Here is a 12,187-nt window from a genome sequence, read left to right as displayed (position 1 = left end):
GTTACAAAAGGCAGCTGTAACTTCATGCATCTAGCTACAAAAGGCAGCTGTAACGTCCTGTAGCTAGTTACAAAAGGCAGCTGTAACTTCCTGCAACTAGTTACAAAAGGCAGCTGTAACTTCCTGCAGCTAGCTACAAAAGGTAGCTGCAACTTCCTGCAGTTAGCTACAAAAGGCAGCTGTAACTTCCTGTACATAGCTACAAAAGGCAGCTGTAACTTCCTGCAGTTAGCTACAAAAGGCAGCTGTAACTTCCTGTAGCTAGTTACAAATGGCAGCTGTAACCTCCTGCATCTAGGTACAAAAGGAAGCTGTAACTTCCTGCATCTAGCTATAAAAGGCAGTTGTAACTTCCTGCAGTTAGCTACAAAAGGCAGCTGTAACTTCCTGTAGCTAGTTACAAAAGGGAGCTGCAACTTCCTGCATCTAGCTACAAAAGGCATATGTAACTTCCTGCATCTAGTTACAAAAGTCAACTGTAACTTCCTGCATCTAGCTACAAAAGGCATCTGTAACTTCTTGCATCTACTTACAAAAGTCAGCTGTAACTTCCTGCATCTAGTTACAAAAGGCAGCTGTAACCTCCTGTAGCTAGTTACAAAAGGCAACAGCAACTTACTGCAACTAGTTACAAAAGGCAACAGCAACTTACTGCAACTAGTTACAAAAGGCAACAGCAACTTACTGCAACTAGTTACAAAAGGCAACAGCAACTTCCTGCATCTAGCTATAAAAGGCAACTGTAACTTCCTGCAGTTAGCTACAAAAGGCAGCTGTAACGTCCTGTAGCTAGTTACAAAAGGCAGCTGTAACCTCCTGCATCTAGCTACAAAAGGCAGCTGTAACTTCCTGCATCTAGCTACAAAAGGCAGCTGTAACGTTCTGCAACTAATTACAAAAGGCAGCTGTAACTTCCTGCATATAGCTACAAAAGGCAGCTGTAACGTTCTGCAACTAATTACAAAAGGCAGCTGTAACATTCTGCATCTAGTTACAAAAGGCAGCTGTAACTGCCTGCAGTTAGCTACAAAAGGCAGCTGTAACTTCCTGCAGTTAGCTACAAAAGGCAGATGTAACCTCCTGTAGCTAGTTACAAAAGGCAGCTGCAACTCCCTGCAACTAGTTGCAAAAGGCAGCTGTAACTTCCTGCATCTAGCTACAAAAGGCAACTGTAACTTCCTGTAGCTATCTACAAAAGGCAGCTGTAACTTCCTGTAGCTAGTTACAAAAGGCATCTGCAACTTCCTGTAGTTAGTTACAAAAGGCAGCTGTAACTTCCTGTAGTTGGTTACAAAAGGCAGCTGTAACTTCCTGTAGTTAGTTACAAAAGGCAGCTGTAACTTCCTGTAGTTAGTTACAAAAGGCAGCTGTAACTTCATGCATCTAGCTACAAAAGGCAGCTGTGACTTCCTGTAGCTATCTACAAAAGGCAGCTGTAACTTCCTGTAGCTAGTTACAAAAGGCATCTGCAACTTCCTGTAGCCTGTTACAAAAGGCAGCTGTAACTTCATGCATCTAGCTACAAAAGGCAGCTGTAACGTCCTGTAGCTAGTTACAAAAGGCAGCTGTAACTTCCTGCAACTAGTTACAAAAGGCAGCTGTAACTTCCTGCAGCTAGCTACAAAAGGTAGCTGCAACTTCCTGCAGTTAGCTACAAAAGGCAGCTGTAACTTCCTGTACATAGCTACAAAAGGCAGCTGTAACTTCCTGCAGTTAGCTACAAAAGGCAGCTGTAACTTCCTGTAGCTAGTTACAAATGGCAGCTGTAACCTCCTGCATCTAGGTACAAAAGGAAGCTGTAACTTCCTGCATCTAGCTATAAAAGGCAGTTGTAACTTCCTGCAGTTAGCTACAAAAGGCAGCTGTAACTTCCTGTAGCTAGTTACAAAAGGGAGCTGCAACTTCCTGCATCTAGCTACAAAAGGCATATGTAACTTCCTGCATCTAGTTACAAAAGTCAACTGTAACTTCCTGCATCTAGCTACAAAAGGCATCTGTAACTTCTTGCATCTACTTACAAAAGTCAGCTGTAACTTCCTGCATCTAGTTACAAAAGGCAGCTGTAACCTCCTGTAGCTAGTTACAAAAGGCAACAGCAACTTACTGCAACTAGTTACAAAAGGCAACAGCAACTTACTGCAACTAGTTACAAAAGGCAACAGCAACTTACTGCAACTAGTTACAAAAGGCAACAGCAACTTCCTACATCTAGCTACAAAAGGTAGCTGTAACTTCCTGCAGTTAGCTACAAAAGGCAGCTGTAACTTCCTCTAGCTAGTTACAAAAGGCAGCTGTAACCTCCTGCATCTAGCTACAAAAGGCAGCTGTAACTTCCTGCATCTAGTTACAAAAGGCATCTGTAACTTCCTGCAGTTAGCTACAAAAGGCAGCTGTAACTTCCTGCAGTTAGCTACAAAAGGCAGCTGTAACCTCCTGTAGCTAGTTACAAAAGGCAGCTGCAACTCCCTGCAACTAATTGCAAAAGGCAGCTGTAACTTCCTGCATCTATCTACAAAAGTCAGCTGTAACTTCCTGCATCTAGCTACAAAAGGCATCTGTAACTTCCTGCATCTAGTTACAAAAGTCAGCCGTAACTTCCTGCATCTAGTTACAAAAGGCAGCTGTAACCTCCTGTAGCTAGTTACAAAAGGCAACAGCAACTTCCTGCAACTAGTTACAAAAGGCAACAGCAACTTCCTGCATCTAGCTATAAAAGGCAACTGTAACTTCCTGCAGTTAGCTACAAAAGGCAGCTGTAACGTCCTGTAGCTAGTTACAAAAGGCAGCTGTAACCTCCTGCATCTAGCTACAAAAGGCAGCTGTAACTTCCTGCAGTTAGCTACAAAAGGCAGCTGTACAAAAGGCAGCTGTAACCTCCTGCATCTAGGTACAAAAGGAAGCTGTAACTTCCTGCATCTAGCTATAAAAGGCAGTTGTAACTTCCTGCAGTTAGCTACAAAAGGCAGCTGTAACTTCCTGTAGCTAGTTACAAAATGGAGCTGCAACTTCCTGCATCTAGCTACAAAAGGCATCTGTAACTTCTTGCATCTACTTACAAAAGTCAGCTGTAACTTCCTGCATCTAGTTACAAAAGGCAGCTGTAACCTCCTGTAGCTAGTTACAAAAGGCAACAGCAACTTACTGCAACTAGTTACAAAAGGCAACAGCAACTTACTGCAACTAGTTACAAAAGGCAACAGCAACTTCCTACATCTAGCTACAAAAGGTAGCTGTAACTTCCTGCAGTTAGCTACAAAAGGCAGCTGTAACTTCCTCTAGCTAGTTACAAAAGGCAGCTGTAACCTCCTGCATCTAGCTACAAAAGGCAGCTGTAATTTCCTGCAACTAGCTACAAAAGGCAGCTGTAACGTTCTGCAACTAGTTACAAAAGGCAGCTGTAACTTCCTGCAGTTAGCTACAAAAGGCAGCTGTAACCTCCTGTAGCTAGTTACAAAAGGCAGCTGCAACTCCCTGCAACTAATTGCAAAAGGCAGCTGTAACTTCCTGCATCTAGCTACAAAAGGCAACTGTAACTTCCTGTAGCTATCTACAAAAGGCAGCTGTAACTTCCTGTAGCTAGTTACAAAAGGCATCTGCAACTTCCTGTAGTTAGTTACAAAAGGCAGCTGTAACTTCATGCATCTAGCTACAAAAGGCAGCTGTAACGTCCTGCAGCTAGTTACAAAAGGCAACTGTAACTTCCTGCATCTAGTTACAAAAAGCAGCTGTAACCTACTGTAGCTAGTTACAAAAGGCAACAGCAACTTACTGCAACTAGTTACAAAAGGTAGCTACAACTTTCTGCAGCTAGCTACAAAAGGTAGCTGCAACTACTTGCAGCTAGCTACAAAAGGCAACTGTAACTTCCTATAGTTAGCTACAAAAGGCAGCTGTAACGTCCTGCAACTAGTTACAAAAGGCAGCTGTAACGTCCTGCATCTAGTTACAAAAGGCAGCTGTAACTTCCTGCAGTTAGCTACAAAAGGCAGCTGTAACCTCCTGTAGCTAGTTACCAAAGGCAGCTGCAACTAGTTGCAAAAGGCAGCTGTAACTTCCTGCATCTAGCTACAAAAGGCAACTGTAACTTCCTGCAGTTAGTTACAAAAGGCAACTGTAACTTCCTGCATCTAGCTACAAAAGGCAACTGTAACTTCCTGCAGTTAGTTACAAAAGGCAACTGTAACTTTCTGCATCTAGCTACAAAAGGCAACTGTAACTTCCTGCATCTAGCTGCAAAAGGCAACTATTACTTCCTGCAGCTAGCTACACAAGTCAGCTCTAACTTCCTGCAGCTAACTAAAAAGTCAGCTCTAACTTCCTGCAGCTAGCTACAAAAGGCAGCTGTAACTTTCGTGCAGCTAGCTACAAAAGGCAGGTGTAACTTACTGTAGTTGGCCACAAAGTATTGCTAGTTTAGCTTAACTTGTCGCTAAGATCTTACAAAAAATGCACAATAAAAGTAAGCATATCAATTAGATAAAAATCAGATTGTTTCTGATGTTAGTATAACTTACACCAGACTAAGCAGCCAAGCATAGATCTAGTTTCTATGTTAGTTATTGCTGTTAGCCTAATAATGGCACTTCTTTAAAAACTTGTTAACATGAGCCTTGCATTTTACATACATTTGCCACACAGCTGAAGCCTGCCATAGGCACATCCATTGGGATCATCAATTATTATTGCAGGCCTGGCCTATCTGTGGCTCTTCAGCTGATGTGAAACTACAAGTCCCAGCATGCCCTGCTACACTCTTGCTATCAGGAAATGCTAAAACTGTGGAAGAGCATGCTGGGATGAGTAGTTTCACAACAGCTGGAGATTCACAGGTTGGCCAGGCTTGCATTATAGGAACCTTATTAAAAACATATGAAGGTTCTACTACATACGTTAAAGAGTATGCTCATTTTTAGTATGTTCTTTACTGCTTGTGTGAAGTCCACACAATTTGTATATAGTTACTATAGAGAACAAGGTATATCTCTACTTTACAAGCAGTGTGCAATAAGTTTCCAGATGTGCAGTGCATAGGTTGAGTAGACACAATCAATCTGGTTGTGAACTGTAATCTCTGACTAAAGTTCTTGAGAAATGTTAAGCAGCACTGCACACGAAAGAAGTCAGCATATTAATTTCCTACACTAATTCATTATGGAGCTCAACAGAAGCCACTGAGAGTCATGATCTTCTACAACTACAAGAGTGGTCTGTGACAGCAGGAGAGTTTTGACCAGGGCTGTAACTTTGGGTGAGCGAGCCTTGCTGCGAGCGACACTGTCACTACCCCCATGACCCCTGCATTTGGCTAGCCGGGTGCCAGGATCTTTGCTGCAGTACCAGCTGGAGCGCTCCTGGAAGGCACCCTGCAGTCTCTGCAGAAATCCCCCGGATGTCCTGGTCAGTGCTGATACGGCTCTGGTTTTTACCGACTGCAAGCTGCTTTTGGGGAGAAAGCACCATCCGAACCACTGTGTAAGTGGTTTGCAGAACTTTTGTCTGAGAGACGGTCTCTGGAAGATGAGTGCTGTTGCGTACAGGTATCCACCATCATTGAGGACAACGTTGCTGCTGTGTGGGCCACAGTTGAAGTGTATGCCAGGGTGACCGTGGCCCAGTCAGGGAAGGAGATCGGCATCTCATCGGGATCCATCCACTTGATACTCCATGAAAAGCTTGGTCTGAGCAAGGTTTCTGCGTGCTGGGTGCCCGATCGCTCAAACTCTGTCTGGGAGATCATCAGTGGCGGTGAAACCTGGCTCTACAGTTTCGACCACGAGACCAAACAGTAGTCAGCCCAGTGGACCCCTGTTGGAGGTGCGCCACCATAGAGGTTCTGACGTGGGCGCAGCATGGCCAAACAGATGGTGGCTGTTTTTGTGGTCAAGACTAGTCATGTAGCTTCTGTACCACTTGTGCAGAAGCTCACCATAACTGGGGACTGGTACTCCAACCAATGCTTGAAGCAAGTACTGGAAGCCATTTCCAGGCGCCGTCCAAGAACTTGCGCTCGTGATGCCCTTCTCCATCACAACAATGCACCTGCCTACAAGTCCAGGAAAGGGGTGGATTCCTTGGCCCATGAAGACATCCAGGAGCTTGGTCATATGCCGTACAGTCCAGACCTGGCCCCCTACAACTTCTTCGTGTTCCCAAAAATCCGGCGGAAGATTCATGGAATTAATTTTGAGACACTGGAAGCTGCAGTGGAGACCTTCACCCCACATGTAGAAGATATATCTGCTTCAGACTAGTCCAGCTGCTTCACCAAGTGGTTTGAGCACATGCAACTTTGCATAGACTCCTCCGGCAAATACTTTGAAAAAATTTAACTTTCACTTTGTAAATATACTACTTTTTGTCGGAAACTTATTGCACATACCTCGTAAGCAGTTGATGTATGAACTAGTCCTAAAAGATTCTATATTGTGACATTTTTGGCATGTATCCAATGAACAGCCATTTGTTTTATATATGCAAAATGCTGAAATATTTTTCCTGTTGTCACGAGTTTCTACATTATCATTTTATATGGTTTGTCATAGTTGGCAGCTAGATACTGTGCCATTAAGACTTTCAGAATTGAAAAAACTCAAGCAAATTAAGGGGTAAATGTAATAAGGTCAGAGTGGCCAGAAGTGCAGGACTTCAGGTGAGAATGGCCATATTTTTAAAGCGGCAATCATGTACAAGGCAAAACCAACCTGGTTTTGACTTGCAAATGATTGCCGCTTTAAAAATATGGGCATTCTCGCCTGAAGTCCTGCACTTCCGGCCACTCTGACCTTATTACATTTACCCCATAAGGTAAGGTTTTGAAGCATGAAAATATCCTAGAGCTAACGTGAATTTTTTTTTTTTATTTCAGTGTACATACCTTTTTAATACTTCAGTTTCCCCTTTAAAAATAATTATATATATATATATATATATATATATATATATATATAATCTCACACCATAAAGAGAAATCAGTTCAATGCACATTCATCAATTCATAATATTATTACATTTCCAATTCCGTTGCGCGTTGTTATCCATACATCTATAAAATTAATGTTACGAGATAATAATCACTACTTGGATTATATAAAAAATAAAACTACCAGTTATTGGAGAGCAGGCAAGAACTACTTGAGGCCACATTATATCCACCACTTGGTGGCAGTATATACTACAAAAGCACCAGAAGACGCCAGCCATATCACAGAGTTGTTTTCATTTTTCATATTTTTAAGCTGTATCTATATATAAATCTACTGTATATATTGACTGAGTTTTAATTTAAGTTATATATAATTAATTAAAAGCCCTGCAAAAACTTTTTTTTCTTTCTTTACTGTGCATCAATTGTCTGGAACACTTCAATTAACCAGACACAAAAAAGTAAATATTACAAACAAATGAAAATAATTATATATATATATATATATATATATATATATACACACGCATACATACACACACCAAAAATATTTTCTCATTCATACACACGTACTAAAAGCAGATGTGCAAGAAAATTTTGTAAACTTGCACACAATTATGTGGCAGGAAAAAAAAAACCCAATTAAGAAGCCAACATTGAAAAAGAAAGGAGTTAATACAGAAATACTTTTCCCATGGAAGAACAAGAAAAAAAAAAAGGCTGTACATTTTTAGTTTAGGAAACAGGGGCTGCTTACCAGCAGCTCTTGGGGTTTGATTGAATTGTCAGTATATATGCAAAGTTTTTCTGCAGTTAATGGAATTGTCTCTTTCAGTTTGGAGGCAAGAAACATACAGACAGCTCCCAGGAGCTGCAGATGGCATTTTCTAGTGGGGATCACAGCTAAAAACCTATCCAGGTAGTTCATAGCCAATGGGAACACTTCCTCCTCACACTTCTGTTCTTCACAGACCTGAAGAAAAAAAAGGGGAAAAGCAGGGATAATAGGGGAGAAGGGATATGGGAGAGGAAGGGGCAAGATGTATGCAGGCAAAGTGGGGTAAAATGCAACACAAAACCAATTAGGAGGAAAAGGGTGCAGATTTGGGGAATAAAGTATGATCAAATAAAATCGATGGCAAAATAAATAGGAATAAAATATTGGTGCAAACACACATGCATCATGTAGTTAAAAAAAAAAGTAGTGCACGATGCAAGCAGAATGGAGGAAACAAAGCAGCAAAAAGGATGAAATTAAATAATATTAACAAAAAAAATAATAGGATATATAATAAAATAACAGAGGTAGAGGGAGTGGGAGGTTTGCAGAAAAGTTGAGGAAATTAGAAATTAGGAAGGAGAAAGAGAGGAGAGAGAATGAGGAAAGAGAGAGAGAGAGAGAGAGAGAGAGAGAGAAGGGACATAGTTAAATAATGTTCTTAAGTTTATGTAAATAGCATTATTTATGATATAACATGCCTGAATGGGGGCGACTATACATAGCACAATATATATCTATATATATAATAGCAAGGACAGCAGAGTCCCAGCTCCCCGGGAAGGGGGAGAGACAGAGGCTCAGCCAGGTCACACTCCTCCACCCCAGACATTGGGACCAATTTCTGATTTCGTCATATTTTCAAAAAATATTTAAAAATACTTAAAAAATGGCTAGCCGCGCGGTTTTTGCGGGGACCCGTAGAGGAGACCCCCCTGCATCTTTCCCGACAATTGTGGGGGACCGGGGTACAGGTTTTGGGGGGTAAAACCATCGAAAAAGTCGGTGCGGGTGGTGCAGAGTCTGTGAGAGCATGGCTGCCGAGGGGAGGAGGGGGGGTGGGGGAGATAGGTCTGGGGCTGCTAATGTGGGGAAGGGGGGACAGAGGGAGCCTCCGAGCACATATAGGGTGCACTGGGATATGGGGATACACATGGGGTGCCTGCCCCAATTACCCCACCATATTTCTGCACTCCACATACAGAGATACATAGCAGCTGTACATTATATACATATAATACTCCTCCCGGCCACACAGGGCACAGCACATACATAGATACATAGGTGTGTATAAATAACATATAACTGAGGACACCCCGACTTTAGCAGCTCACACCCCAGCCCCCATGTTGTATAGCACCCCCACAATGCTATTATCAGAAACACCCCTGGGCACATGTGGCCATGCAGAAGCACAGCAGCCCCTGCAGCACAGAGCAGGGATCCCAGTCCATAAATCGGGGTGCATTGTCCCCATCAGCACCAAACTCCAATGCCCCCCCCTCCCCCCCCATCGGGATTCATAGAGTTAAATTACCCTGCAGAGAAGTACTGCCCCCCACCACCTCTTGCCAGACCCCCCGGGCAACAGGGATGACCACCGGGAGAGCCCCCCACCCACCCATTATTACCCCAGCCGGGTGGGATGAAGGGGGGTAGGTGAGACTGGAACCTCTAGAACAAAAAAAAAAACATGGCGCAAAAAGGGCAAGCATGGGGGTGCTGCTGTATACGTGGGCACTGGCAGTGGGGGCGACCGGACCAGGGGGCAAAGGCTGACACCCCCTCTATTTATGGGGGCACTATGTACTGTGCACTCCCCCCACCCACCAGCAAACTTTCTATCAGGAGTTCCATAAAGCGCTGCAACACGTGTCCATATCAGCATGTAATAAGTGCTCATTATATAATGGCTGGAAGCATGTATATACCCTGACACATGCACACACAGCAATGCTAACATACATGTACCCAGCCAGAACTCACACGCAGTCATGTACCCTACCCCCATACACAGGGACACACTGTACACTGCACACACTCCCTTCCTTCCATGACTCTGCAATAGTGTGATCTATAGATTACACACACACACACACACACACACTAATGCCTATGTGACACACAATAAGGCAGAGGAGTGTGCAATCTTTGTATATGTAGTGTGAGTGTCAGCCCGGGTGAGTGCCTACTCAGCAGCTGGAAACTTGGGGGGGGGTAATTTCCAATCTCCCAATCCACCAACCTCCAGCATCCAGGTGGCCACCATCCTCCGCATGAAGGGCTGGATGTCCTTCTGGACGCATTTGAAGTAGGAGCACTGGGGCAGATACCTCTCCTCCACGGTGAGCAGGTTCTGCAGCACCCGGTCGTCAAACAGCAGCGTCGGGTCAGTCTGAGCCCTGCGGACAGTCTCCACCTCGGAGCACAGCAGCTCCATGCCGGCCGCCCAGTACTGTACCCACTTCCAGCGGCCGGAGGGGTTGTGTGTGTCCCAGGCTGTGCGGCTGCTGCACTAGGGCTAGCCCGGGCACTTACTGCTGCTGCTGCTGCGGCTGCTGCTATTATGGAGCACAGCAGCTGGACTGACTTTTTTAAAGTTTTTTTTTCCTCCTCTCCCTCCAGTCCCCACTCCTAGCTAGCAAGAAAGCAGGAGGCCCTAGAATAGGGCACACATGACAGCTTCTCTACAGTCTCTACTCTCTCTCTCTCTTTTTTTTTTTTTTTTTAAGCCCGCCCACCTCAGGCACAGAGAGGGAGAGAGAGAGAAAAAAAAAAGGTAATTAAGTCACTGTAGAGGTGTTATCATGGGCAGGGGTAAAAGAAAGAGAGAGATCCTCCTGGTCAGAGGTGCTGCTGGGTACAATGCATAAAAAGTAAAAGTCTGTACAAGTAGAGGGTGGGATGTGGCAGAAAGTGGGTTTTTTTGGGACGTAATGCAGAATGAAATGTTTGTACAGTCACCCCACATGCTAGCATTGCTTTGGGCTGAGTTGGTTTCTTACTTCTGGTTCATGCAGTGTACTGCACTTCGGTATAGGTTAGAGATGCATAATGCACATTATTCATCTGAGGAGTGGGTGGTCTGACTGTTGGCACTGAATAGACTAAATATATGGGATGGGACAAACTGCAGCCTGTGGAGCTGGAAGACCTTAACCACCACTGCAGAACACTTTACAGAGGAGTACCATATACTGTACACACACAATATATATGTGTGTGTGTGTGTGTGTGTGTGTGTGTGTGTGTGTGTGTGTGTGTGTGTGTGTGTGTCTCAGCTGCCTTGAGAAATATTATCCTAAACACCATGTTATAATGCCAATACTGACCAAGTGCATGGCTCTGTGCATTCCACATTAATAAATACTAAGTCTAGAAATATCCTGGCTAGAGCTTAAATGAAAAAAATAAATAAAAAAAAATCTGGAAATATCTTATTTCAAGTGCACTCTGTGACAGCACCATCTCTGAGTCAATGGATGGCAAAATAAATACAGCACCCCCCCCCCCCAAAAAAAAACAAAACAAAAACAAAAAACAAAACAAAACAACAAAAACAAAAAAAACAACCCATTGGTTTCAAATAACTAGCAGTCATTTTTTCTCTCTCCATAGACAACAGACTAACTTTCACCATAAGACCAGGTCTGGTGGTTGCAAGCGATAATGTTTAGAATATTTTGACGTGACTGTCAGCAGCCACTATCTTTTATTGCAGTGCATGGTCAGGCTGATAGAGAATTCAAGGAAATTTGTGGCGATTTTCACTATGATATAGCTCTACATCTTCACGTCAGGTCACACCCTATTGGCGTTCTACTTTAAGAAACTATTCTAATATATATATATATATATATATATATATATATATAAATACTTGATAGATAGATAGATAGATAGATAGATAGATAGATAGATAGATAGATAGATAGATAGATGTGTAAGAGTTGCCTTTTCTCTTGTGCTTTTTTTTATTCTGCAGCTTAAATTGTTAAAATCTGAAATCTCACTGACAACATTCTGTGAATGAGCACAGCAGATCTGTGACACCCTGAATTATCAGTGCTCACTGCATATTTGTACAGCGGGTGTGTAGAATTTGTTAGGTCTAAACACGTCTCACATAATGCCTGCTGAGCTCAACCTACACATTGAATTTTTTTTTTAATGCTAAATGACTGAAAGTCCAGTTAAACTTTTCCTGAAAGCAAATCCCACTTCTTGAAGAAAAAAAAAAAAAGGGGGACAATATTCAACTCCCAGCAGCACTCTGCAATGCACAATCTAAGGGAGCAAAACTGAAAATATCACTTTGAGTGTGAGAAACAGCTTGGGCTGCAGTCCGCTCCCCCTTCTGTATTTGCATAGCCAATAGTTGTAGTGTGCTTGCTACTGCGCGATGATTGTTACTGGGCAGAATTTTTTTTTTTTTTTTTTTTTTTGGGAGAAAGCTTTCTCTCATCAGTAACTAAGACGGAAAAAAA

General features: G+C 43.0%; 1 protein-coding gene across 1 annotated transcript in view; it reads right to left on the bottom strand.

Moving 5' to 3' along the window:
* Positions 1-10,400, bottom strand: part of CCND2 (cyclin D2) — a 69,985-nt gene extending 59,585 nt beyond the window's left edge. Inside the window, exons 1-2 of the mRNA XM_063928474.1 lie at positions 9,946-10,400; positions 7,680-7,895 (exon numbers count right to left, since the gene is read on the bottom strand). Coding sequence (XP_063784544.1) covers positions 7,680-7,895; positions 9,946-10,140 — 411 coding nt within the window. The 5' untranslated portion in view covers positions 10,141-10,400. The remainder of the gene's footprint in view (positions 1-7,679; positions 7,896-9,945) is intronic.
* Between the last annotated feature and the right edge of the window lie 1,787 nt (positions 10,401-12,187).

The sequence above is a fragment of the Pseudophryne corroboree genome, chromosome 6 (genome assembly GCF_028390025.1).
Source record: "Pseudophryne corroboree isolate aPseCor3 chromosome 6, aPseCor3.hap2, whole genome shotgun sequence".
Lineage (NCBI taxonomy): Eukaryota > Metazoa > Chordata > Amphibia > Anura > Myobatrachidae > Pseudophryne > Pseudophryne corroboree.
Note: the sequence above shows the minus strand (reverse complement) of the source record. Positions and strands in the feature narration are given on the sequence as shown.